Below are 27,761 nucleotides of genomic sequence, written 5' to 3' on the forward strand. Positions count from 1 at the left end.
GAGTATTTACCCATTAGGTATCATGAAAAAAATCAGATGTTTTTTTAGAATCTGATAAAATAAATGGGACAAATCACATTTGAAAACTTTTTGTTTATATTAGGTATTGAATAAAAAGAGGTAGCCTAAAATCAAAGTTAATGTATGAAATTGTTATTTCGTGGTATATATATTTTAACATACAAATATCCATGCACGAGTTTAAATGTAGTGGGTAAATTTGAAATCTTATGATGCCGATACTATCCAAATGACACGATTTAAACACAACATGAAGGGATTTGTCAGCAAATATTTATTTTGTAATATGGAGAGAATTCAAATAACAATGAAGCATAAACTAAAATACATATATTATCACCTAAAGGTCAATCAATATATTTTGATGAGCGTTCATGTGTCGAATAATAGCACAAGAAATTTTTGTCCAAAAATCAACTTTGGCCAACCTGATTCGGATGTCTATCTGAATTCAGCAATCTCAAACACTCTAGCAGTTCCATCGACTGAAACAGATACCAAGAATTCTCCATTAGAAGATGTGTCAATCGACTGAATCGGACCTGCATGTCCGCAGAATATTTTTGCACAATCTCCTGAGAGACTATCCCATATCCGTACTTTCCCATCGACACAGCCTGTGGCAATATATCTAGAACCAGCCGGCCAAAGCAAGCAAGTGACCCCATCCTGCCAAACAGGACGAAGACAAGCACTTGTAACGACCACCCAAAGAAGAACCGAAGTACCAGTGCGATGATATGGTCCGAACATATAGGCGGTGATATTGATATGCAAGTAAATATATAGGTTGTTAAAGATAGATGGGATCAAGACTGGATGGACTAAATTTCACTGCTCGAAGCCATCTCAAAAAATCCCACTCCAAAATATAAACAATACCGAAAATCCACTCACTTAAACATTCATTTAGTAAAAGCATCACCACCAAGAAAAGGACTTTTTACCGAGACTTTCTTCTCTTTGAGAGTATCAACCTGAGCAGCCAACCTGCAACTACATGCTACAGGATTCTGAAAAAAAATCACCCGAAGAACCCGAAACAACCAAATTGACCACCTTATTTAAGAGAGAATTCGAATTCACTTCGTAATTCTTAATTGCCTCCCATCAACACCCTGACTTTTGTACACTCACAAGTCCAACTCCTCGAAATTACTGACTTAGAGAAAATGAATCTTCTCACTTAAAAAATAGGCTAATGAATAATGATTCAAACTCACATGGTAAGGCGTCAATAATGTTGTGGATTTTGGCGTACTGTCATCGCTAGTAATGTCGTAGTATTTATAAGCATGAGGTGCATTAAATCGCTCCAGTGTCCTACGACTTTAAGCGCAAAACGAAACGCACGTTTTACAAAAATAAAGAGCAATAAACAAAATATTCTAAAATGTTGGTGTGGAATTTGAAGAAGATTCAAATATGACAATAAAGAATATCAATAAAGTTGAAGATAGTGTTGAATACTATTTCCTTCAAAGATTTTGCCTCGCTCTTGGTGCTGACGAAAACCGACGATTTTCTCCCAAGATGTAACTTTCACTTGTGAAAATAGCACAATTTATCACAAGTTTTACAGCCAAAAATGATGTAAACTACCTTTGTTTGAAAGAAGAAGACGCTCAACATGAATGCAGAATATGAATGTCAAAATCTGAATAGAATATTAAAAAAATTTATTTGATCTTCTATTTTAATATTGTTTTTCGTGTAGGGATATGTTTTCACATACGAGTTGTCTCTTGGTTCAAAAGATCTTTAGGCAACATCATTCTTTTTGTTTTTCGATTGAGTCCATTTTGGCATGGAACACCTCTTGGATTTATACATGTTTCGTTGAGGCAACCGATCCTCACACTTACATATGTGATATTCTTTTAAGAGTATCCTACCATACTCCGGTTTTTCCAAGCAAATGAACCATTAAAAGAACATTAATTAACCTCATTACATTAGGATACGACAACACTTTTCGTCCTAGGAATGAGAAATGAATGATTCCCGAGTGTTAGCTCAAGTTCTCATAATTTAATTGTCTACTAAAGTTCTCAGAATTTAATTGTCTCATTGAACTAATATCTTGGAATCTCCCATCAACATGGTTGGGATGTCGTTACGAAAACTTTATTTTGTAGATTTTAAATACATTCCTTTTAACAAACTATACACTTGATCCATATTCAATGTTTTCGTAAGCATATCCGTCAAGTTATCCTTTGATTTGACAAAATCAATTGTGATAACTCCATTTGAGATCCACTGTCGCCCAATATTATGTGTTCGGCGAATATATCTAGACTTATCATTATACATACTATTATCTTCTTTTGCAATTGCCGATTGACTGTCACAAGAAATATCCTCCAGAAATTGTGAAGTCATCTTGCTTCTTCTAATGCTTTATCAAGTGCTATGAATTCATATTACAGTGGATTTAGCAATGCAAGTTTGTGTAGGTGACCTTCAGGAGATTGCGCCACCATTAAAAACATACTCTAACGCGTATCTTATATGTTTATCATTTAAATTGCAACATTGTATCAATCTAGCACCGCGAGAAATTTAGTATAGTGCAATCCATATGTTAAGGTGTATATTAAATATTTAAGTACTCTTGTCAAAGCCTTCTTATGAATCTCATTTGGATTACTCATGAATCAACTCAACTTATTTATCGCACAAGAGATGTCTAGTCGAGTACAATTTGTGATGTACATAAGGCTTCCAATAATTCTAGAATATTCCAATTGGGAAATTAGTTCTTCATGATTATTACTCAATGGACACTCACGTACATAGGTGTCTTTACTGAGTAACAATCATATACATTAAACTTCTTCAAGACAGATTCAACAAAATGAAATTGAGATAGAACGATTGCCTATTGAGTTCTAGATATTTTAATCCCAAGTATGACATTTGAGATGCCCAAATCCTTCATATCAAAATGTTTTGTTAACATTTTCTTTGTAACATTTATCATGTCTTGATTACTTTCCATTATGAGCATATCATCGACATAGACATAATATTATTACATAGGAATCTCGTTTGTCCCTAATGTAAACATATCCATCACACTCGTTAATCTTAAATCCATTTTACAACATAGTTTTGTCAAATTTCTCATGTCATTGTTTAGACACTTGCCTAATGTCGATACAATTTCCTTTCATGGGTATCTTTCATGTTGATCGATATAAATCTCTTATTCCAATTCACAATTCAAGAATGTTTTATTGACATCTATTTGGTGTATCTCAAGGTTTTGCAATGCTGCAATTGCATGAGGACACGATTGGATGTTATTCTTTAGACTAGTGAATATGTGCCGAAAAAGTCAAAGACCTTCGTTTTGTCTATATCATTTAGACACCAATCTAGTATTGTATGTTTCGATTATTCCATCAACTTTATAATTTCTTTGAGGACCCATTTGCATCCAACGGTTTGGTACCTGGTGGAAGATCCACCATGTAATACCCAGTTACTCGTACAAATGATAATAATACGTTTATGTCATTATTAGATAGTTATTTAGCTCATTATGTTTTATATATTGATTGAGGTATCGGTATTGAGATTAAACATGATTGTCATATTTTCCATGATGTGTATAAATAATGATAGTAAGATGTGTAGGTAGAAGTATTGTAATGTAGTTGATAGGAAATGAGATTAAATTGTGGTAGTTTTGAAGGGTTTTAGCATAATGATTAGAATATGCATCCAAATTATGTGAGGCTATGACCATTAGAAAGCTAAGATATAATGCTACAACTTTCATGTTTTGAGTTTTGTTCAAATCATTAGGGAAGACGAGCCAAAAGTGGCCCGAAATATGTCGTGTGTATCGTTGTTCCTGCACTGACACATGTTGGGAGAATGAACATAACTTTTTACTCAGACCTTCAAATGACACGAGGCCAATTGGAGATGCAAGAGAACACATAGGCTAAAAATTGACCACTTTTGCTAATTCGGAAGTTAAAAATGAGTTTATTGGCAGAATGTGGCGCGCATATGCGCCGGGTGGGCAGAACAGGCCGCGCATATGCGCCCGAAAAGTCACGCATATGCGCCCAACAGTGTATAAAAAGATAAGTATCGAGTTTTCTAAGCACTTTCCACCATTCTCACCCTCTCTAACAGCATAAACTCGAAAGAAAACCTAGAAAACTTCCTCCAAATGCTTTCTTCTTCATTCCTTTCATCGTTTTGAGGTTAGAACTTAGTTCTCCATCCCAAGAGCTTCCTAAGGGTGTAAGCTTTCTTCTCTTTTAGTTGTTCTTCATGTAGAGGGGTAACTTTCACTAGTATAGACATAGTGATTAAATTATTGATATGTTTGACAGTATAAGAGCGAGAATCATCATCTCAAACCAGTATTCGTACGCTTGGACAGTAAGTTGGTATGTTCTTGAAGTAATACATGAGTAATATTATGAATTTCAGATGTTAGCACTTGTTAGAAACCCTAGTGAGAGAATTTTTCAAAAATGCTCTCTACCCCCAAAATTCGATCTCCACCGATAACCCATCAAACTTCAGTAATGGACCACAGTTTACTACTCCCCTGATCGCAACCGGCCTTCGAGGCCGGCGCCGCTCACCGGCCGTCGAAAACTAGGGTTCCGGCCTTTTCTCTAGTGGGATTAATGTCCGTCTTTTTCCTATCCTTCAGATTTAAATGCGCAAAGTAAGCCAGGAAGTAGTCTGCTGACTTTAGGCAAACTTTGATTCATTTCCGACCACCAAAACATTCCTCTTAGCAGTTGGTTTCATCTCTCCGTTGTTCAGCTGCACGGTTGGTGGCCGTCATATTATACCACCAAAGTGCTTACTGGCTCAGGAAAATTATGGGGGCGTACATCACCAACCCCAAATCACATACTACTTTTAACAGATTAAGGAAGGGGGATGTAGTTATTTCGGTGCAAAAGTTTGTTAACAGACGAGGAAGCTACATTGAAGTATCCAAATTTGAACGTTCCGGTAAGAAGCAGAGAATTATAATTCCAAGCGGACGGTACGAGGAGGGATGGAAATGTCTGGCTTTCTTTGTCGACAAAATTCTGAACAGCGGTTTTTGGAAAGGAGCATATCACTTGAAGGGTAACCAGCAACTTCAACCATCTGGGTTCGGGGGTAAGAACAACGCAAGTCCTATAGGATCCGGGAACATTGATGCACATAAAGAATTCGAACAGTGCTTGAGTAAAGACTGGAACAAAGCACTGATTGTCACGAAGGAATGCGTTAATATTTCTTGGGAAATGGTAACATCAGCACTTGGTAAGGCGGTTGGGAAGAAGACCGAGATCTTTCCGTTCAAAGCAAACCAAGCACTGTGGTGGCCAAATAGTAGAGAGGATTTCGATTTTTATTTGAAAATCAGTAGATGCTTTTTGGAGAACAGGATCTCCTTGACTTTTGAACGTGGGAGGAGCGACATCAATACTACAGAGGAAGTTTACGAATGCTGCAATTTTTGGATCAGGATTGTTGGATTACCATGGGATATGTGGACGACGGATGTACTCAGAAATGTGGGGGATATTTGTGGGGGATTGGTGGATATTAGTCAAGATACTCTTCTGCTTAAGGACTTGGCCGCTGCTAAAATCAAAGTGGTGGGTCTAGAAGGGGGATTTATTAATAGTTCTTTGCTAATTCAGACACCGCGTGGCCCTATGAACGTGCGCATTTATGTCGACTCGGTTAACATTGAAGCGTATGATGTTTATGAAAAAAGATCCTATGCACAGGTAGTAGTTGATGGTGCTAGAGTAATAGCTGGATGGAGCAGAGTCAAAAGACCTATACAGGAAGACAATGGACATTCTAAACAACTACCCGAAGCTAAGGATGCGAAGACCACAACAGAACTCAAACAGATTTCTCGGGATGGGGAGGCTGCCCAACAAAAATACAATGGAAAAGAAGTGGCATGGGGAGGAGAGGCTCATTTAAATCACAAACAATGGAAGCATAACAACACAAAGATCGTCCAAGGGATGGAGGTGTTTGTTGGTAAAGAACAGCAAGGTTTTTACAAATCCAGAAAGGAAGAGACAAAGGGGTCTAAAGTGTTGGGATCAGAACCAATAAGAGGGAGCAAACAAATAAAGATTCTCAAAAGACTTATTCCGAAAGAAGTGGAAGCCTTCAACAAAGGAATAGTTCAATCACTTGGCAACAAAGAGATTGAACATACAAGGCGCTGTGATCGGCCAGAGGGTAATAGCACCCAAGAAAAGAAGTTCGAGGTCGTCTATACCAGAAGAAAATCAAAGACAAATAATACTTGGTTTAATACACAAGATGAGGAAACAACAAATACCAAGACACAGTGGCTGGATCAAGACTCATTGCATGGGGAGAAAGATGACACATGGGAGGAAAAGGATTTTACAAGGGATCAAAGCAGTGGTTCCGAAGAGGATAGTGATGTTAGTGATATGGGAACTCACATGTCAATCAGTTCAGATACGACGACACACACCAGCTTGGGTTTGGAGGACATGGGGATCTCTTTGCTTCACCTTCGGATAAGGTACACAAAAAATTCAATTCTTTGCATATTCAATATTCCGATACTTCAATCCATTCTTCGGCCTTTTCTTTCAATACCAAATCGGGGGAGGGGAGGGATGTCGAGGTTGAGGGAGGTACCGTGGTTGGTGAAAAGTCGGGTATGTCGGGAATTAATATCCACGTGCGTGATAGGGATAGTGGGGGGATGATGACATTGCCCGAAAAGATACACCGGTTCGTGAACTAAAAGATATAGATGTTGTGTGTGAGTTTCCAGAAGTATTTCCTGATGATGTAACAGGCTTACCCCCAAATAGAGAGATCGAATTTATGATTGATATTGTGACAGGAACTCATCCGATCTAAAAAGCTCTTATCGATTAGCTCCTACAGAAATGAAAGAATTGAAAGAACAGTTACAAGAGTTATTTGATTAAGGGTTTATTAGACCGAGCTTTTCACCGTGGGGTGCACCTGTTTTATTTGTGAAGAAGAAAGACAGTACCCTTCATCTGTGTATTGATTATAGGGAGTTGAACAAGGTGACAATCAAAAATAAATATCCACTCCCCAGAATTGATGATTTGTATGATCAATTACAAGGAGCTGCCATCTTTTCGAAGATTGATTTACGATCAGGCTATCATCAACTAAAAGTGAAATCATATGATATCTCAAAGACTGCCTTCCGAACCAGGTACGGGCATTATGAATTTCTTGTAATGCAATTTGGACTAACAAATGCACCAGCAGCTTTTATGGATTTAATGAACAAAATTTTGAGCCATTTCTAGACAAGTTCGTAATTGTGTTTATAGATGATATTCTCATCTACTCACGAACTGTAGAGGAGCATCGAAAACATCTGGAATTAGTTTTGCAAACTTTGAAGGATAAACATTTATATGTCAAATGGAAGAAATGTGAATTTTGGCTTGAACAAGTAGCATTCTTGGGTCATGTCATTTCAAAAGAAGGCATATCAATGGATCCAAGAAGATTGAAGCTGTTAATAACTGGCTACGACCTACCACTCTTACCGAGGTACGTAGTTTTCTTGGGTTAGCTGGTTATTTATGTCAGTTTATAGCGGGAAGGTAATTGCTTATGCCTCAAGACAATTGAAAGAATATGAAAATAACTATCCCACATATGATTTAGAACTGGCAGCATTGGTATTTGCGTTGAAAATATGGCGCCATTATCTGTATGGCGAACGGTGTGAAATATATACGGACTACAAGAGTTTGAAATATTTATTCACGGAAAAAGAACTGAATATGCGACAACAACGTTGGTTCGAATTAGTGAAAAATTATGATTTTGTTATTAATTATCATCCAGATAAAGCCAATGTTGTTGCATACGCATTAAGTCGAAAGTCCATTTCTATATCCGCAATGCAAGTACAAGAACAAATCTTATGGGATTTACAGAATTTGAAGATTGATGTTATGCCAAAGGGAACTGCAATCCAATTATCATATCTCATGGTTCGACCAACACTTGCAGACAGGATCAAGGTCAAACAAAGTGCAGATAATGAATTACAACAACTGAGACAGAGAGATGAAGAAAAAGGAAATTTGAACTTTGAATTAAATAAGGAAGGAATATGGACTTATCGAGGTAGACTGTGTGTGCCAAAACAAGGAACGATCAGAAATGACATTCTTATTGATGCTCATGCTACACCATACTCGATACATCCAGGAAGCACGAATATGTACAAAGATTTGAAACCATTATTTTGGTGGCCAGGTATGAAAAAGGACATTGCTCCATTTGTTGCATAATGTCTAACTTGTCAACAGGTCAAGACTGAACATCAAAGACCAGCAGGACTTCTGAAACCATTACCCAATCCTGAGTGGAAATGGGAACTCATCACAATGGATTTCATCCTTGGTTTGCCAAGAACACAAAGAGGGTTCAATGCTATATGGGTTATTGTGGATCGACTTACGAAATCAGCTCACTTTCTTCCGGTGAAGATCACATACACGATGAATCAATATGCCGAAGAATACATCAAAGAGATAGTGAGACTTCATGGCATCCCAGTGTCCATTGTATCTGATAGAGATCCCAAATTTACGTCTGCATTTTGGAAGAGTTTACATCATGCTATGGGAACTCGATTGGCATTTAGTACAACATTCCACTCTCAAACTGATGGACAATTAGAACGAGTGAATCAGATCTTAGAAGATATGTTGAGGGCCTGTACTATTGACTTTCCAGGTAGTTGGGACAGTAAACTACCATTGGCTGAGTTTACATATAACAATAGCTATCAGTCAAGTATTGGAATGGCACCATATAATGCATTATATGGTAGAAAATGTCGCTCTCCGGTACATTGGGATGAAGTAAGAGAAAGAAAATTATTAAGCCCTGAATTGGTACACCAGACAGCCGAATAAGTAACCAAGATCAGAGAAAGAATGCATATTGCCCAGAGCCGACAGAAAAGCTATGCTGATGTGCGACGTCGTCGATTGGAATTTCAGGTTGGTGACCATGTATTTGTAAAGATATCACCATTGAAAGGCATTGTACGTTTTGGTAAGAAGGGAAAATTGAGTCCAAGAATATCGGTCCATTTGAAATCTTGGAAAGAATAGGAGACAAGGCCTACCGAGTTGCTTTACCACCGAACTTGTCAAATGCTCATAACGTTTTTCATGTTTCCTTGCTACGGAAATATTTGGCCAATCTTTCTCACGTTCTTCATTACGAACCATTGGAGCTTGCATCGAATCTTTCGTATGAACAACGACCGATCCAAATCCTCGATAGGAAATCAAAAGTGTTACGAGGCAAGAAAATACCTTGGTAAAGTTGTTATGGCACAATCATGCAATTGAAGAAGCAACTTGGGAGCGAGAAGACGATATTCAACAGAGATATCCTGAACTATATGGTATGTCAAATTTCGAGGATGAAATTCTTTGAAGGAGGGGAGAATTGTAATGCCCGGTTACTCGTACAAATGATAATAATACTTTTGTGTCATTATTAGTTAGTTATTTAGCTCATTATGTTTCACATATTGATTGAGGTATCAATATTGAGATTGAACATGATTTCTATATTTTCCATGGTGTAGTGAGAATCAATATGTGTATAAATAGTGATAGTAAGATGTGTAGGTAGAAGTAGTGTAATGAAGTTGATAGGAAATGAGATGAAATTGTGGTAGTTTTGAAGGGTTTTAGCATAATGATTAGAATATGCATCCAAATTATGTGAGGCTATGACCATTAGAAAGCTAAGATATAATGTTACAACTTTCATGTTTTTAGTTTTGTTCAAATCATTAGGGAAGACGAGCCAAAAGTGGCCCGAAGTGTGTCGTGTGTATCGTTGTTCCTGCACTGACACATGTTGGGAACATGAACATAACTTTTTACTCAGATCTTCAAATGACACGAGGCCAATTGGAGATGAACACATAGGGCTACAACTTTTATGTTGACCACTTTTGCTAATTCGGAAGTTAAAGATGAGATTTTCGGCAGAATGTAGCGCGCATATGCGTCGGGTGGGCAGAACGGGCCGCGCATATGCGCTCGGAAAGTCGCGCATATGCGCCCAACAGTGTATAAAAAGATAAGTATCAAGTTTTCTAAGCACTTTCCACCATTCTCACCTTCTCTAACAGCATAAACTCGAAAGAAAACCTAGAAAACTTCCTCCAAATGCTTTCTTCTTCATTCCTTTCATCATTTTGAGGTTAGAACTTAGTTCTCTATACCAAGAGCTTCCTAAGGGAGTAAGTTTTCTTCTCTTTTAGTTGTTCTTCATTTAGAAGGGTAACTTTCACTAGTATAGACATAGTAATTAAATTATTGATATGTTTGACAGTATAGGAGCGAGAATCATCGTCTCAAACCAGTATTCGTACGCTTGGACAGTAAGTTGGCATGTTCTTGAAGTAATACATGAGTAATATTATGAATTTCAAATGCTTCTCATTTTCTATTGCTATATGTACATTGTTAGTGTTTTTATTGATGAAAATATAGCACCATATTCCATTGTTATGTATTAAATATGAAAGGAACTCATGGATATTGAAGATGGGTGCAATGTCATGAACATGAACATGGATATGAAAGAAAATGACTGATTTTACATGATATAGAGCTTGTTGACATCATGGGTGGTTTTAAGTCCACCAAACCTATTGGCCAATATAAGTTCATGGGGGCGTGCCGCGTGGGGTTGCCAAAGGTTGCTCCCTTACGTCCAACACAGTAGTAGCTATATAATAAAGCAAGCACGGTAGTATAGGTCAACTAATGAGGCTCAAGTACAAAAATGAACATGAATATATGTTATGATATGACATGGTTTAAAGATTCATTGTTGTCACGACTTGATATGTATGTCCCGACGCATATTGATACGTACAAGTGCCAACTTATTGAGTTTTATAAACTCACGTAGCTCATGTATTACAGGATCAGGTAGTGAAGAGACGTAGGATGCCAGTTCGCCAATGGATTCTTGTGACGTGCCTTACCTCGACAAGAACCGGGACATCTTATTGTTTAGCTTCCGCATATTTATTGTAGTAAATTTTATGTCAGGGTTTGAAACAAGTTCCATGTTATGTATGATGATACAAAGTATGTTTGTACATGAGAATATGTTTATAAGTGTGTATAAATAGTATTGCTTGAGTTTTTGGTGTGTACAAAATATAGGGACATCATTCAAAAATTTTTATAAACCGTCAAAGTGATGCCTCTTGTTTGATTTGCTTCATACTATAGTTATATCATTCAAACCTTATTTTGATTATGGTAATTATGCTAAGTATAGAGTAAGGGTGTGACACACCAACTCCCAAATGTCATTTTGTATAGTGGAATCCATTTAAGTATTGATGGCTTCTTTCCAATATGGAGCTTAACAGCTAAACAATACGTCTTGTAAAGTTTTTGGTCCACTTCAAGGTTCTAGCTTTTTTACTTCGTATAGGTTCCTCTTGTTGTGCTGAACCTTCACTCACCAATTCTAATGCTATTTTTCGTGAACTTTCTCCATTTCTTTCTTTACAATGAAATATATTTTCAAATAACACAGAATTCTTACTCAATTTTTATGCCTTCATTCATTTCAGAATTTGCAAATTTGTGCACTAAATCCATACGCACTTCTACAATGCGCACATCCAATGAATAAGTAGTTGACCATTTTTGGTCCAATTTTCACTTGTTTTGGCTTTGGCATTTCAAACTTAGCCAAACACTCCGACACTTTCAGGTAATTGTAGGAAGGTTTATGACATTTCCACAACATGATGTTCATCATTCATTTCGAAGTTCGATTTTTCTGTTCGGCAATCCCATTTGATTGATGCGACATGCGAGTATGGAGCAATTTGATATATAATACCCAAAGATCGACAAAACTCATCAAATGGTGATCCATATTCTCCTTATCTATCACTGCAAATACTTTTTATAAGCCTACCAGTTGATTTTCAACTTCAGTTTTGTATTTTTTGACCGCTTCAAGTGTTCCATCTTTACTTTTCAAAAGATATACATAATAGTACTTTGTACAATTATTAATGAATGCTATATAATACGTATTCCCTCCTCTTTGTGCAAAGTCGCCAATATCAGTGTGAATTAGTTTTAGAAGAGTTGTACATCTTTCAATAGAATGTAAAGACGCTTTGGTCACTTTTGTTTTAACACGTATCTTGCATTTATGTACTTGATCAATATTATACTTAGTCAATAAATTTAAACTGAAGAGACTTTCATCAAGATACGTCTTCCCAACAAAATGATCATTCTTTGTCAATACAAATTTGTTAAACTCAATACAAGCCTAAAGCCATGTTTCACCAACGATGACCAAGATACCAACTTCTTCCTTATTTCAGGAACATGAAGCACATCAACAAGAGTCACTTCATTGTCAAATGTCATCTTGAACACCATCTTTCCAGTCCCCCACAATGTACGATGTAACAAAATTCCCCTTTAAGAGTTTTCTCCTAGAAATTGGGTAAATGTGGAGAACATCTCTTTGTCAGAGCATATGTGTCGGGTAGCACCCGTATCAACCCACCATTCATTTGGGTTGTCCACCATGTTTGTTGTAAAAACAATTGCAGTTAAATCAAGTTCAAAAAAATCAAAATGGTACCGACCTTTCTCGAATCATGTTTGCTTGTTCATTCTTTTCTTTTAGGCGTTTGAAGTCTTTTGCTATGTGGTTCGGTGTCCCGTAGTTGTAGTATTTCCTTTGAAAATTTTCAGATTCTTTTGTCTTTCTTCACCGGTGATTTTTTTTCTTGTCTTTATTGTTGGATTCCACAATGTTTATTTTTGTAGCTATCTTGTTTGTTTAGACCTCGTATCACGGTTTTTTTTCGATCCTCAGTCTCACAATCAAATCTCGAGTTTCATTTCCTTTCTCTTGTGCTTCAAATAATTTTTGAAATCTTTCCACAAAAGAAAGAATTTCTCAATCAAAGCAGTAACTTGAAATGACACGCTTAGATTCATCCATTTCGCATGAATCTCGTGCAATAGTACTTGTATTTCTTGCACTTGACTCACCACAGATTTGGAGTCTACCATTTTGAAATCCAAGAACCTCTAACTATGAATTTTTTTAAGGTAAGCATCTTCCGTCTTGTACTTCTTTACAAGCAAGTTCCACAAATCTTTAGTGGTTCTGATTTGATAATACACTTTATATAACGCAGATCCATTTAGAACGTAGTTTTTGAACAGGAAGTCACTTTGATTCCATGCATCCACTGCAGCCCTCTCCTGTGAGGATCGACTTCATCTTTGGGTATGGGGGATGATTTTCCTTCAGAAACCTTTCCAGTCTCAGAGTTCTTAGATTGAACAACGTTTTTGTTGTCAACTTTTGAAGTACAAACCATTGAACTTTTCCAATGTTTCTCCTTGTGCCAATAAAGTACTACTCGTTGATGAGGAAGTCATCTTCAAATTTTCAGAAAATCTTCCGAAGCTTGTTGGTATGGAATTTGAAGAAGATTTGAAGATGACAATGAAGAAGAACATTAAATTTGAGGCTAGTGTTGAATATTATTTCATCAAGAAGATATTGTCCCGCTCTTGGTGTTGACGAAAACCGACAATCGTTTCCCAAAATACAGTAACTTTAACTTAAGAAAATAACACAATTTATCACATAATACCACAAGCATAAATGATATAAATTCTTTGTTTGAAGGAAGAAGAAGATGCTCGATATGAATGCAAAATATGTGTGTCAAAAATATGAATATAATATTAAAAAATGATATTTGATCTCCTATTTTAATGTTGATTTTCTGTAGGGAAATGTTTTCATATATGAGGTGTCTCTCGATTCAAAGATATTAAGACAACACCAAAAGACATCATTTGGATGAAATGGTAGCAGAAAAATCGTAGAAAGTCCACAATAGTTCACGAAACAGCATTGCAGACGCCTAGGCGCCACTTTCCGAGCGCCTCCACAAGCGCTGGGGCGCCTCCTTTTGGGTGCCCCAACGCCCTCTCTACTGCCTGGAATTTCCAGGCAGCTCTTGGGGCACCCCAGCGCCTCTCCTTATGCTTGGGAAGTTCTCAGGCAACTTTTGGAGAGCGGGTTTTTCCTCCTGTACTTTCGTTTCGAGCGTTTTGTCATCTTTGCTTAATTTCAATTCATGAAGTCTAAATTTCCAACATACTATAAATAAATAAAAACAATTTTTAAAAAATAAAAAACTTGAGATATCAATAACTGAAATCATCTTCATTTTCCAAATATCAAATATTAAAATGTGAGGCCAAAGCACAGAGGCGACATGCCGTAAAGGTAATGTGATGTTAGGGTTTCCTCTGCTCTTTTTGTTTAATAAACAGAAGAGAAATGACATTCTTCTCAGTCAGATTTTTTTTTAAAAAAAAGTTATTTTCTCTTGAGCAAAAAGTGCATAGAAGCTTGCCCTTTTGACAACTATGGCCTTTAAGAATTGAAAACTTCTTAAGCTATTTGGATTTAAGCCCAAACTACATCCTCCATCCTCCAATGTTGATGTTTCTCTCTCCCACAACCAAATAAAAATAAATAAGAAAATCTCATGAAAAGAAAGGAGTTCAACAAACCTCATGCTCACATGTGCACCTAGGTGATGAATGTTGTAGATCCCATATCACAAGCTTTCTATCCATGCCTCCTGTCGCAACCATTGAATAAGCTCCCCGAGAGCTTCAAGTAAATTTATGCCAAAAAGTTTTTAAGGAATCATTTCTGGTGAAAGAAATTTAAAATATATACATTCTGCCACACAAAACATCACATAACAAAATTCACAAATGCCCAGTACAGTTTAATTAAGTCAGATATAAGTCTCTATTTCTAATTATACTCTAATTATACAAGATGAAGAGGACAAAATAGCAAGTCACACCTCACTTCGAATGCCGCACACTCGATTGATTCAGAATGAGCACTTAAAGAACTTACCACCTGATGATTTGGAAATTGCAAGATAAGCCAAAAACTGCAAATTGTTAGCAGCGGAACAACTCCATAGCATAACGGTAGCATTGAAAATTGAAATGAAACAAAACAAAGCAAAATCACCTTCCCAGTTGATATGTTGACAATATGAACTGAACCATCGGTTGAACCAGTGAGGACAAGACTAGAGTCAGAGTTGATCGTCAAGCATGTGAGTCCTTCAGTGTGATAAGGATGACCTTCACAATAAAATATACATTAGTATTACCAACAAATCCTGAGGCCAAAACACATCCAAGGACAAAACTAACAAACATAACAAAGCAATGCAATGATAGAGGAGCATGACATTTAGATTTTTGTATTGCAGGGATGTGATTAGCTGTAATTTCTAATACTAATCATCATTGTTGGAGCACAAAGTTTAGCCGGATAGAGTGAGAAGTACGTAGAGTGGCAGGCAAGCTCGAAATATAAGGAAATCTAAATTCTCTAATGTAGGTGTGGTATCACCCATTCTTCTCAAATCCTCTAGCCACGCTGCTCATTGCGAGTTAGCATCATTATTGAAGCAAAATTATGCATCGTCCTGTACCAGATTAATTTTATTCTCCAATTATATTTCTCTTAGCAATTTACGAACAAAAGGTATGATGTGATAAATGTTGGAACTCACAAAAGGTCGTTTGGTAGCTGCTTTAACATAAAAATCAGTCGCGTAAAAGCCTCCTCTCTTATTTTTACTAGTAAAAAGAAAAAAAAACTGCAGTGATTAATTTTGACATGGCTTTGCATAAACAAATTTTTTTCGGCAATTGACACTTCGTTGTTAGTTCCAGTGCTATATGATACATTGTTTGTAGAAGAGAGAGACTACAGCAGAAATAGTGTGCCATTATAATCAGAATTCTTATGTATAGTACTTTTGGAATGTTCAAGAATGAGTTATGTCAAGTTCAAAAACATATGTCAAGTTGAAAAACCTCATCCTCACTGATAAACATATGTCAAGTTAAAACAAAATGATTTCAATGTGATGCACAGATCCTTTTGCAATATTACACATCAAGGAAGAATAAAATTGTGACTATAACATGCATGAAGCTCAATCATTGTGTAACCAGCATACAACATAATAATAGAAATATATGCACAGAAAAACTCCACGCCATACCTCTGACGACATGGATGATTTCACCTGTTTTAGGGTTCCATATTCTCATAGTTGCATCGTCAGAACCGCTGCATATTATTTTACCTTCAGAAAGTTAAGAGTCGGTTATAAATAATGATTCTCCAAGAATATAATAATAACCAAAAGAAAACACTCAAAATTTCCTCTAAACATCAGTACCATCAGGAGTAAAATCACCGCAGGTTACACTACTCCCATGACCAGTAAAAATGTTCAGATAAGCAGCCTTGTCAGCATTCCACATCCAGACAGAAGAATCATCAGAACCAGCTAAGATCAAATGTCCTTTTGGATGCCACCTGACCCACTGCAATTTCCAGTTTAGACAACAGAAACCAGGATATAATTCACAAGCAAAGGTATTAGTATCACCTCAATGTTCCCTGTAGGACCTTCAAGTGTGCATTTTAAGTCTCCGCTGGCTGTTTCCCATATTTTGACAACTCCATCCAAGCCTCCAGATGCAAGCAACTGTCCATCCACGCTGAAAGCCAAACTAGATACAGAATCCTGGTGACCTGCGCAAGGACGTTTGGGAATCTCAAAAATCAAAGAGAAGTGATTACGATGGCATCAAATGATAGGTGTCATGATAACCGATGAACTCATATGTACAGAAAAAAAAGTTGAGAAGAAAAGGCGTCAAATTTAGTTTCCTACTATACGTGAATTTTTTAGAGAAAAACACATCTTCTAACCTAAAACTAGAACTCTATTCTTTTATCCTCAACATGCTAGCATCGATAATTACTGTAAGGGTTGAGCTAAAAGATGTAGTAAGATTGATGCTACAGAGGATGTTTACATTCTTGATTCTAAGTTTTATAACTTCTTCACTAATGATGTTGTTGCATTCATATTACAAGAAACGGTAATCTTACTCATGTTTTTCCATTCAAAGTTATGTTTATCATAAGCCTTCATCAGACTCCAAAATTGCAAACAAAGGATTTTTTAGTGATAAACTTCAAATCCTTGAAATTCAAAAGAAGTCATTTGTTAGATTGTTTGACACCACACGCAACTTTAGAAAGATAACATGAACCGAGAAATGGTGAAGATTACTTTGTTATGAACCCAGGCCCATTGGGTCCAGTCAATCTAGTTCAGTGGGTCCAATTACTAATGACAATGAAAGGCCCAAGTCCAAGATTATAAACGTGTATGTTAGGAAGGGGAAGGGAAAAACACGTGAGGGGAGGATATAAAATATGAGAGGGGGTCGGATGGAGAAGACATTCAATTATATTTCTTGCCGAGTTGCTATCATTCTGCTAGGGAGAGTGAGTTTGTTCAGAACAATTATACTATGGGTTTCATATTTCAGTTTAACACAATATTGTGTTTCTTCAGGATTGATCTTCCTTCTATATTTTAATTGCATATTATTGTTTTGTGGCATAAACTTGGTCCTACCTACCGGATCAGAGGAACGGCGGAATACGATGGCCAACACACGATCAGAAACTAAGATGGATATCATGGAAAAATCTATTATTGGGTTGCAGGAAAACATGGCGCAAGTGCAAGGCAGACTGGACAAGATAGATAAGGCTGTGGAGAACTTATTAGACTTGAAGGCTAAGTTTGGTTTGAATAATAGGATAATCGTAGGATATGTAATCAAATGATAAGTAATTATTATATAGGGATAAATAATAGAGTGATAGATTACATGATGTTTGGTATGATTTTAACAAGATATTAATTTTTTTGTGATGTCCGAAATACCCGTGCTTTTTTTTTTTCTCCTTTTTAAAATTGAATTTAACAAGATATTTTATTTCTCAAAATAAAACCAAATTTTATTACTGTTTTAACAAATATTTTATCAATCATTCTTTTCATTTTCATTAATCATAAACATTGAATCGGTTTTGAACCATCTTTGTTTTTTGCTAAATAATCTTATGAATAAAACTAAAAAAAATATTATATTTTAAAATAAAAACAAATTTGTTTTATTGACAAAAGAAAGGATTTGATTTGTTGTTTTTCCCATAGAATAAGTGAAAGAAATCTTTTTGTTACTTTTTTTTCTCAATAAACAAACATATTGTCCATCATTTTATGTTTTTATATCTGAGTTCACTTCGGACCATTGTCCAGTTATTTTTGACACAGCTAATTTGAAGTGGGGACCGTCTCCTTTTAGATTTGAGAATGTCTGGCTATCTCATCATAAATTCAAACAGTTGGTTCAGACATGGTGGAATAATGGAACTACTCGTGGGTGGGAAGGTTACAAGTTTATGCAAAAACTGAAAAGGATCAAAGAAAGAGGCTTTAAAATGGAATAGGGAGGAGTGGGAGATGTGGAAAGTAGATTCAAAGAATTGAATTTCAAGATTAAGCAGTTGGATCTTCTAAAAGGTGATGGGTTGTGGTTTGAAATTTTAAATGAGGAAAGGAAAGAGTTAAGATGCGAAACGGAAAAAATGATTATCCATAGAGCCCAAATGGATAGACAAAAAGCAAAATAAAATGGATGAAGGAAGGGGACCATAACACCAAATTTTTCCATTCGTTGTTGAATAACAGAAGGAATAGAGCCATGATTGACAAAGTGGAATTGGAGGATGGGTCTATTGTCACTGACGAAATACAAATTCAAGGGGAAATCATTAGATTTTATCGAAATTTGTACAGGAAAGCGGATGGGGTGGAGAGGGAGATAGACGGGGACGAGGAGCCTTTTGATCGTTTACTTTGGGGTGAAATCGATTTAGCACAAGCCGAGGGATCAGAAGTGGCTTTTGTCGAGGAAGAGGTCCAAAAAACAGTGTTTGAAAGTGATGGGTGCAAAGCCCCAGGTCCGGACGGTTTCACAATGGCCTTCTACCAAAAGAACTGGGATACGGTGAAAGAGGATGTAATGAGAGTTTTTGCTGAATTTTTCGAAAGTGGGATAGTTAACGGTATTACTAGCGAGACCTACATTTGCCTCGTCCCTAAGAAACAAGATGTGATCAGGATCAACAACTTTAGACCTATCAGCTTGATCACTAGCTTGTATAAGATTATGGCGAAAGTCTTGGCAAACAGATTGAAAAAAAGTAATGAATCATACAATTGAGGAAAACCAATGTGCATTCATTAAGGGAAGACAAATTCTCGACTGTTGTCTAATTGCAAATGAGGTTGTGGAGGTGTACCGGAAAAAAAAGAAAAAAAAGGGTGGGTACTTAAAGTCGATTTGGAAAAGGCTTACGATAATGTTGATTGGAATTTTTTGAATTATGTGTTGAGGAAAAAGGATTCGGGGAGAGATGAAGGAGATGGTTTATGGGATGTGTTTCTAATGTGTCTTTTTCGATATTCATCAATGGAAGACCCCGTGAAAAAATAAAAGGGGAAAGAGGACTCAGACAAGGAGATCCATTATCTTCTTTTCTCTTTAATCTGGTAGTAGATAGGTTGGGAAGGATGGTTGACAAGGAAAAAGAAGATGATATTGTACAAGGTTTGGAGGTTGGTAGACAGAAAGTTCAAATCTCGCATATTCAATTTGCGGACGACACCTTGTTCTTTACAAAATCACAGCAGCATTTGTTGGCAACTGTGGATATCCTCAATAGTTTCGGTCGTCATTCTGGATTAAGGATCAATTGGGAAAAAAGTGAGTTGTTGGGCTTGAATAGATCGGATGAGGAATTTGATGAGTTGGCAGTTGCAATTGGATGCAAAAAAGGAAACTGGCCGATTAAATATTTGGGGATTCCGTTGGGTGGGAACCCGAGGGTAATGGGATTTTGGGAACCGGTTATTTCAAAGATGGCTAAAAAATTGGCTAGTTGGAAAAAGTCTTTTCTTTCAAGAGAGGGTCGGCTTACTTTGATCAAGGCGGTTTTGTGCGCTATGCCATCTTATTTTATGTCGCTATTCAAAGTGCCTAATCATGTCGCACTCAAGATGGAAAAAATAATGAGAAATTTCTTATGGGATGGAGCCGATGGAGGAAAACAATGCCATGTAGTTGGGTGGGAGCAAGTGTGTAAGCCAAAGGACAGGGGAGGATTGGGATTGGGAAATATTTGCTTAAGAAACAAAGCGTTACTTGGAAAATGGTGGTGGAGAGGGTCGGTGGAAAGAGACACCCTATGGAAAAAGGTTATTATCAGTCTCTATGGTTATCACGAGAATGGATGGGATTTGGGCTTGGCGGAAAAAGCGACGTTTAGAAGTCCTTGGAAGTGCATTTCTCGATCTTTCCCGGCTTTTCATCAGTTGGTTAGGGGAGTGTTCAGAGAGGGTAACATCATTCGTTTTTGGGAAGATGAGTGGGTGGGGGAGTCTCTTTGAGAGAGAGATTTCCATCTATGTTTCTTATTTTTGTTCATATTAATAAGCCTATCAGTTTTTTTGTAGATGAGTCTTCTAGTTTCATCAACTCAGTTACCAGTTGGGATTTAAGATTTAGAAGAAACTTGAGCGAGTTGGAAACAGGTGAATTTGCGGGTCTCATGGGTGTCCTAGAGTCGGTTAGGGTTCAGTGGGGTGTTGGGGACTATAGGATGTGGTTGGGGAGTCATCGGGTGTGTTTTCTGTTAGCTCTTTTTATAACTCTTTCTTCGCATCTCCAAATCCTTTGTCTTTTTCATTTGTTCGAAATATCTGGGATGTACCTGTACCTACAAAGGTCCAAGTGTTTTCGTGGATAGTGGGGCTTTGGAGAAATTACAAACTTGTGACTCCGTGCAAAGAAGGTGGCCGGGCTGTTCTCTTAGCCCAAACTGGTGTTGTCTTTGTAGGGAAAAAGAAGATCAGGATCACTTGCTACTGCACTGTTCATTTTCTTATAGCATTTGGCTAATTGCTAAAGGTGATCCATGAAATGGGTTTTCTGTGGTCCTTTCCGAAGAAGGCAACAGATATGTTCTTCCTGGAACCAGGCTTGCAGGCAAGGAGAAAACATTTGAGATTCTGGTCTATGGTTGTTCTTTGCACATTTTCGTCGATATGGATGGAAAGAAACTCAAGAATTTTTGAAGACAAGTCGGAGTCGTTGGCTGAAGTTTGGGAAAAAATAAAATTCAGGGTTACAAGTTGGACGATTGTGTTGAAAGAATTTAAAGATCTTCATATATCAGACTTGGTTAGGGATTGGAAATATGTGTTGTGATTATGGCGGTTTAATATTGTAATCTTTTATTTAACTCTGCGGATTGTTTATCCGCTATTGTAAACCTTATTATCTACTTCAATAAAATTCTGTTTCCTATCCAAAAAAAAAAAAAAATTCAAGGAAACCATATCTCATCCAATATTAATTACTATACAGTTAAATAGCATTGTTGATTAATATTTTCTGAAGCGGTGTATTGATAATAAAACTCCAGTATCATTCCTTATCCCACCAAAAAATAGGTAATAACTGTCCCTCAAATTCGAATAAGTCATATGCATAGTGCGGGCCTCATATGGGCCCATCGGGCTATCCTAAACTTATATACTCGACAAGAACATATAATAAATTGTAAAATTTTAATCAATCCTATCTAATCACCCAAACCAAACTCACCCGAAAAGGATGATGGAGCAGTTGATCAAAGGTCAGAATGCAGTTGTAATTAATACATGGGGATTATGAGAGATTTTTTGTGGGATGGAGCAGATGGGGATCACCACGGTCATGGGGTGGCTTGGGATCAAGTTTGTAGACCAAGTAAGCGATGGGGTTTGTGTATTGGTAATAATTGTTTGAGATTTGAGAAACAAGGCTTTCCTAGGGAAATGTTGGTTGAGATTTTCTATTGAATGAGATTCGTTATGGAAAAAATGATTGTGGTTATTAAATAGGGGACACAGAATAACTGATCAGACATGAGTATTGCAAGAAGTGTCACCTTCAGAAGTCCAGGGAAGTTTACATCCAGAATCTATCCGGTTTTTCTTCCGTCGGTGAGAGTGGTGGTCAAGGGAGGACATAAGATTAGGTTTTGTGAAGATAAATGGTGGGGGAATTCCTCTTTCAGGATCTTTACCCGTCCTTCATTTCAGATTTCAACAATCCATAATTGTCATATTTCTTATTTTGCACAATTCATTTCTTCATCCAACCCCTCTACTCTTTCTTAGAATTTTTATTTTCGAAGGGATCTCAAGGATAACGGGCCAATTGAGTTAGGTTCTTTGATCGAGACTTTTGAGTGAGTCAGATTGATCGAGGGTGTAGAAGACAAGAAGGAGTGGGTTGGGATTTTTCAAGGAAATTAAAGTGAAATCTTTCTTCGAGTCATTTTTTTCAAATTCTAGTAATCTAGTTATCCTTCTTTTTCTCTTTATCAAACAATTTGGAAAGTTACTATTCAATCCAAGGTGCAAGTATTCTCGGGATTGCAGTGCTTGGAAAATTACCATTGCGATATTGCAAAAAAAATTCCCTTGTTCTCTTTGTCCAAATTGGTGTTGATTATGTCGGCAAGAGGTGTAGACTCAGGACCATTTGAACATCCATTGTCCTTTTTCACATTGTCTTTGGTTTAAAGCTTTGGCAGAGTTTAGCTTGATTTGGGTATCTCTAAGTTCAACTCCAGATTTATTCGATGCGGATCTCGGACAGGATTTGGGAAGGAGGGGCAGAAATTTTTTGGAATTTGGTGGTTCACCGTTTGAGCAGGTCCGCGTGGATGGAGATGAATAGGAAGATCGTTGAAGATCAAGAGATTCAATTGATGAGTACTAGGATAAAATAAGATTCAGGGTTTCATGCTGGAGCTATTGAAATTGTAGAGTTCAAATCGTTCTTGATCTCAGATTTGTGTGTGAATTGGGGTCCAGTATTATGTTACTCTATTTTGACTGTGGATCTCACTTCATTTAATGTGGCCTTCTGTTTCGCTTTCTGTAACTACTTATATTAATCAATATAATATTTTTTCTTATAGAAAATGAAAATGATCACGCACTGAGAGTGGGAGTTGGGATACAGGAGAAAGTTTAGAGTGCAGCAGCGACATGCGGAGGTGGGTAAGAAGAAGTTTATGAGAAGGTGAGGTTAGCCTTGAGAAAAATTGAATTACCTGGGTTTGATGGTGAGGACCGGCTGGGAAAGATAGAACTATATTTTGAAGTTTATGATTGTAGGCCCAAGCTGGCTTACACTTGTATGCACATGTATGTTGTTCATTGGTTTCGATGGATGAAGGCGAGGTCTCTTAAATGAATTGGGATACATTTGCTGAGGAGCTAATTAAGCGATACAATGGGTACGATTCCAATCCATTTGAGTTGATGGCTTCATTGAAACACTCGATTGATGCATACATAAAACACTTTGAGATGTTGGTTGCACAAATTGGAGATTTTCAGTAGGATTAGTGTTCGGTTTATTTTATGAGTGGATTGTGGGAAGAAATACACCAGAAGATGATCGTATATAGACTCCGAACGATCGTGCAATGATGTTAGTGATGGGAGTAGATTAAGAGTTGTATGGGAAGGTGATGGAATGGGGAATAAACAAAGAGAGGTTGGACTTAGATTTTAAATAGAAAGTCGTCACAAATGTGGGCGTTGGGTCATAGCAAAATTTACCCACAATCAAATGTTAGTGCGACAGAAGTGAGCCCAGGGAAGAAAGCGATTTGCAAACCATTTACACTGATGTCCTACGGTGGCAGGTCGAAGTTAACCCAGACGGAGGTGATGGGGGAGACCGGAGCAGTGAAGTGGCTAGGGTTCCATATAAAAAGAATCGAGATGGTAGAATTGTCTCTCACCGAGAACTTTTACCACAGGCAGGAGAAGGAATTATGCTTTGAATGCGGGGAACCATACCGTCTGAAGCACCGATGCGCCAATGAAAGTCTCAAATCACGATTTTAATGGAAGATGAAGAAGGAGGCGAGTGAGAATTGGTGAAAGTGGATGATGAAATAAAGTAGGCGGTGAACATAGCCAAAGAGTTGGTGACGACCGAATATGACACCTCAGAGCTGCCGATGTATCATGTTAGTGGCATTAATCAACCGCAAACCTTGAAGGTGGGGGCGAGGGTGGCTGGTCATGAGGTAGTGGCGATGGTTGATAGTGGTGCAAGCCACAATTTTGTTTCGAAAAGCTTGACAGTCGAGTTAGGACAGATGATTGATGAGAGTGTGTGTTTTGGGGTAAGTCTTGGGGATGGGTGTCGCATATCGTGTCGGGGGTGTGCAGGGAGTTGAAGGTGGATTTGGGCCAATGTCAAATTCAAATTGAGGGTTATTTGTTTGAGCTAGGCGGAATTGATCTCATTTTAGCGGTGGACTGGCTTCGTACTTAGGGAGACATATTAATGAATTGGGAAACAATGCATATGAAATTTAGTTGGAATGAGCGAACTGTGTAGGATCCATCCCTTAGCAAGTCAACGGTATTTCTCAAGTCAATTGCTAAAGTGAGTAAGGTGGAATTCCGTGGGGCTATTTTGTTGAAGTGGAATAACAGCGAGGAGGAGAAGTCAAAATAATAAAAATGAACCATAATGAGGCAATGAAAAGAATTCTTGTCAAATATGAGGGAATATTTCAAGAACCTCATGAGACAACATCATGCTATAATTATCATAGAAGGATGTGGCCCGGTGTCGGGAAGGCCATATCGCTACGCCCACCATCAGAAAGATGAGATTGAACGTATGGTACAAGAAATGCTCAAATCCGATGTGATACAGGCCAACAATAGCCCATACTCAAGCCTTGTTATACTAGTTAAAAAGAAATATGGTAGTTGGCTTTTTGTGTAGAGTACCGAGCGTCGAACAATGTTACAGTTTTAGATAGTATCCAATTCTGGTGGTCGATGAGTTATAAGCATTCCGTTGTTTCTTTTATAAGCAACCTAAAAATTGGTCGACCCTTTGAACAAGTGTGTCAAGACACACTTGTTTCTGTTTTAGATAAGTATCCAATTCTGGTGATCGAGCCTTGAACAAGTGTGTCGAGACATTACGTTGTTTCTGTTATAAGAAACCTAAAAATTGGGCCCAGTGGCTACATTGGGCCGAATACTGGTTACAACACCTCCTATCAAACTTATGCGCGGATGTTACCTTTTGAGGTGGTGTATGGGCAAAAACCGCCTACTTTAATTTAATTCCTACCTGGGGAAACAGTGGTGGCAGCGGTCTCGCGAACCTTGTTGGATAGGGATGAACTTTTGAGAGAACTCGAGTAAAATCTTGAGCGGGCTCAACTTCAGATGATTAATTATGCTAACAAAAGTCGCAACGAGGTTCATTTCCAATAGGGAAATATGGTGTATTTAAAGTTGCGGCCACACCCCAAAACTCAGTTTGTACAAGGGTATTTCAGAATCTTGCAGCCAAGTACTATGGACTTTTCAAGGTTTTAAAGAAAGTGGGGAAGGTTACTTATAGGGTACAGTTGCCCGAGGGGTCTAAGGTGCACCCAATATTTCATGTATCATGTTTGAGCAGCGTGCAAAACTATGCTGAGACAAAATTGCCTAGTGAATTGGATGCTGATTAATTCTTGACTTTTGAACCAGATTTCATTGTGGCAGGACGCATTAAACAGACAAAAGGGAATCCACGTAAACAGTTGCTTGTGCATTGGAAAAGAAGAACAAAGGAAGATGCTACTTGGGAGAACATGGAAAATTTTGTAGCCCAGTTTCCGGATTTTCACCTTGAGGACAAGGCGATTTTGAAGAGGCGAGACGTGTTATGAAACCCAGACCCATTGGGTCCAGTCATTCCAGATTCAGTGGGTCCAATTACTAATGACAATGAAAGGCCCAAGCCCAAGATTATAAACATGTATGTTAGAAAGGGGAAGGGAAAAACATGTGAAGGGAGGAAATAAAATATGAAAGGGGTCGGATAGAGAAGGCATGCAGTTATATTTCTTGTTGAGTCAGTTACTACCATTCTGCAAGGGAGAGATTGTACAGAGCAATTATGCTCTGGGTTACATATTTCAGTTTAATACAATATTACGTTTCTTTGTGATTGATCATCCTTCTATATTATAACTGCATATTACTGTTCTAAGGCATAACATAATTTTACTTTCTTCATTTCAGAAACTCTCGATTTCTTACCTTCTAATGCAGAAGTCCAGTCTCCTTGATTGATTTTCCAGAAAAATCCTTTATCATCACCGCCGCCAGTTGCGACCAATGTAGAATCTGTAGGACTGCATGCAACGGCGTATAATTCACCTAGAGCAAGAGAACAATCATTTAAGCTTTCTTAGAAGTATTAATACAAAGAAACATATTGCATTGGCTTCATTATCTGAAATGGTATTCAAAAAGAGAAAACAAAATGCATCTGCATGACAAATAAATATGTAGAACTAATAAAAGCAATATGGAACAGAATTGGTAAACAGGAAAAGGAATGGTGCACCTGTATGGCCAGTAAATATGTGTATTGAGTCATCAACAATATCTGCAACCAGAATTTCACAAACGGGTAAGGTACAAAATAATAGGAATATTTTTGAGATATAAACTCAATTATGAAAAAACCTCTATAACTGTAACACAGAGTGGTCTCGTGCCTTCACATTATTTACCAGAAATCTTTAAAGTTAAGTGGTTTCACCAAATGATTTTATGGTCCCACTAGAAATTTTTACAGTTTTTTTATATAATTTCGAGTGTTTGAAACAGATTATCATTGAATTGACATCATAAGTAGGAAAGACACAGTTCTTCAATATTTCTAATTCCACCTAATGTTCTCATTCATTCACTCAATAAATTAAGAAAACGAGTTCACATTAACAGATAACTAAAATCTTGCATGCATTTTGCGAACAAATCAAGGTAAGCATTAGAAACCAAAGTTACACACCAGAATCTTCTTCTCCGTCAGTGCCTCCTCCATCATCGGCATCTGGAAGTTCTGAAATCACAAGAAATCAAATTACACACAAAATAACGTACAAATTTAGGAACAATCACATGATGGCATGATGAACAGGTGATACTGTTAAAAAAAAAAAAAGCTGCCCTCAAAGAAAAAGGCAACATATGATACATTTAAAAAAATGTCTATTCAACATTCACAGTTTGTATATGAAAATTATTCACCAACTTAAAAAATAACCTTTTTAAAAAAAATAATTTAAAACCAAAGGAATTTTTAACACCCATGCCTAAAAGTTTCGTAAGAACATGAAAATATTAGAAAAGCCATCAGTTGGTAAAAAGTCAATCGCGACAGGAAATTCTCTCGGCATACCTTCTTCATCAACATCATACTCGTTGATGATATCGTTTTCATCAATAAAAACCTCTTCTCCCTGATCTTCATCGTGGACTGGAGACGGTGAATTCATTTCTCTGGAAAAGAGATCGAATAAAAATAATTAAACGATATAAAGTTGATTATAAGACGGATAATTCCACACGAAAATCTGAATTTTGATGTTCCAAGCGATGGATGTAGTGTAACAAGGCAGGGAAATGCTCGGCCGGTGGGGTGTTGTCTGTGTTGAGGGTTTTTGCTGGATGGTTTTAGGATTTATCCTTTTTGGGAATAATTAATTAATTAAAT

General features: G+C 37.3%; 1 protein-coding gene across 1 annotated transcript; it reads right to left on the reverse strand.

The window, feature by feature from the left end:
• Positions 1-243: 243 nt before the first annotated feature.
• LOC140832028 (uncharacterized) lies at positions 244-27,745 on the reverse strand. The gene is made up of 11 exons (XM_073195793.1): positions 27,447-27,745; positions 27,057-27,107; positions 26,607-26,648; positions 26,297-26,416; positions 16,625-16,770; positions 16,412-16,559; positions 16,232-16,315; positions 15,181-15,296; positions 15,005-15,063; positions 14,700-14,802; positions 244-690 (listed from the first exon to the last, which is right to left on the reverse strand). Exons 1-11 carry the CDS (start codon positions 27,541-27,543, stop codon positions 463-465), a joined length of 1,194 nt encoding a protein of 397 aa, XP_073051894.1. The 5' UTR covers positions 27,544-27,745; the 3' UTR covers positions 244-462.
• Positions 27,746-27,761: the final 16 nt, after the last annotated feature.

Source organism: Primulina eburnea, chromosome 1, assembly GCF_022965805.1.
Source record: "Primulina eburnea isolate SZY01 chromosome 1, ASM2296580v1, whole genome shotgun sequence".
NCBI lineage: Eukaryota > Viridiplantae > Streptophyta > Magnoliopsida > Lamiales > Gesneriaceae > Primulina > Primulina eburnea.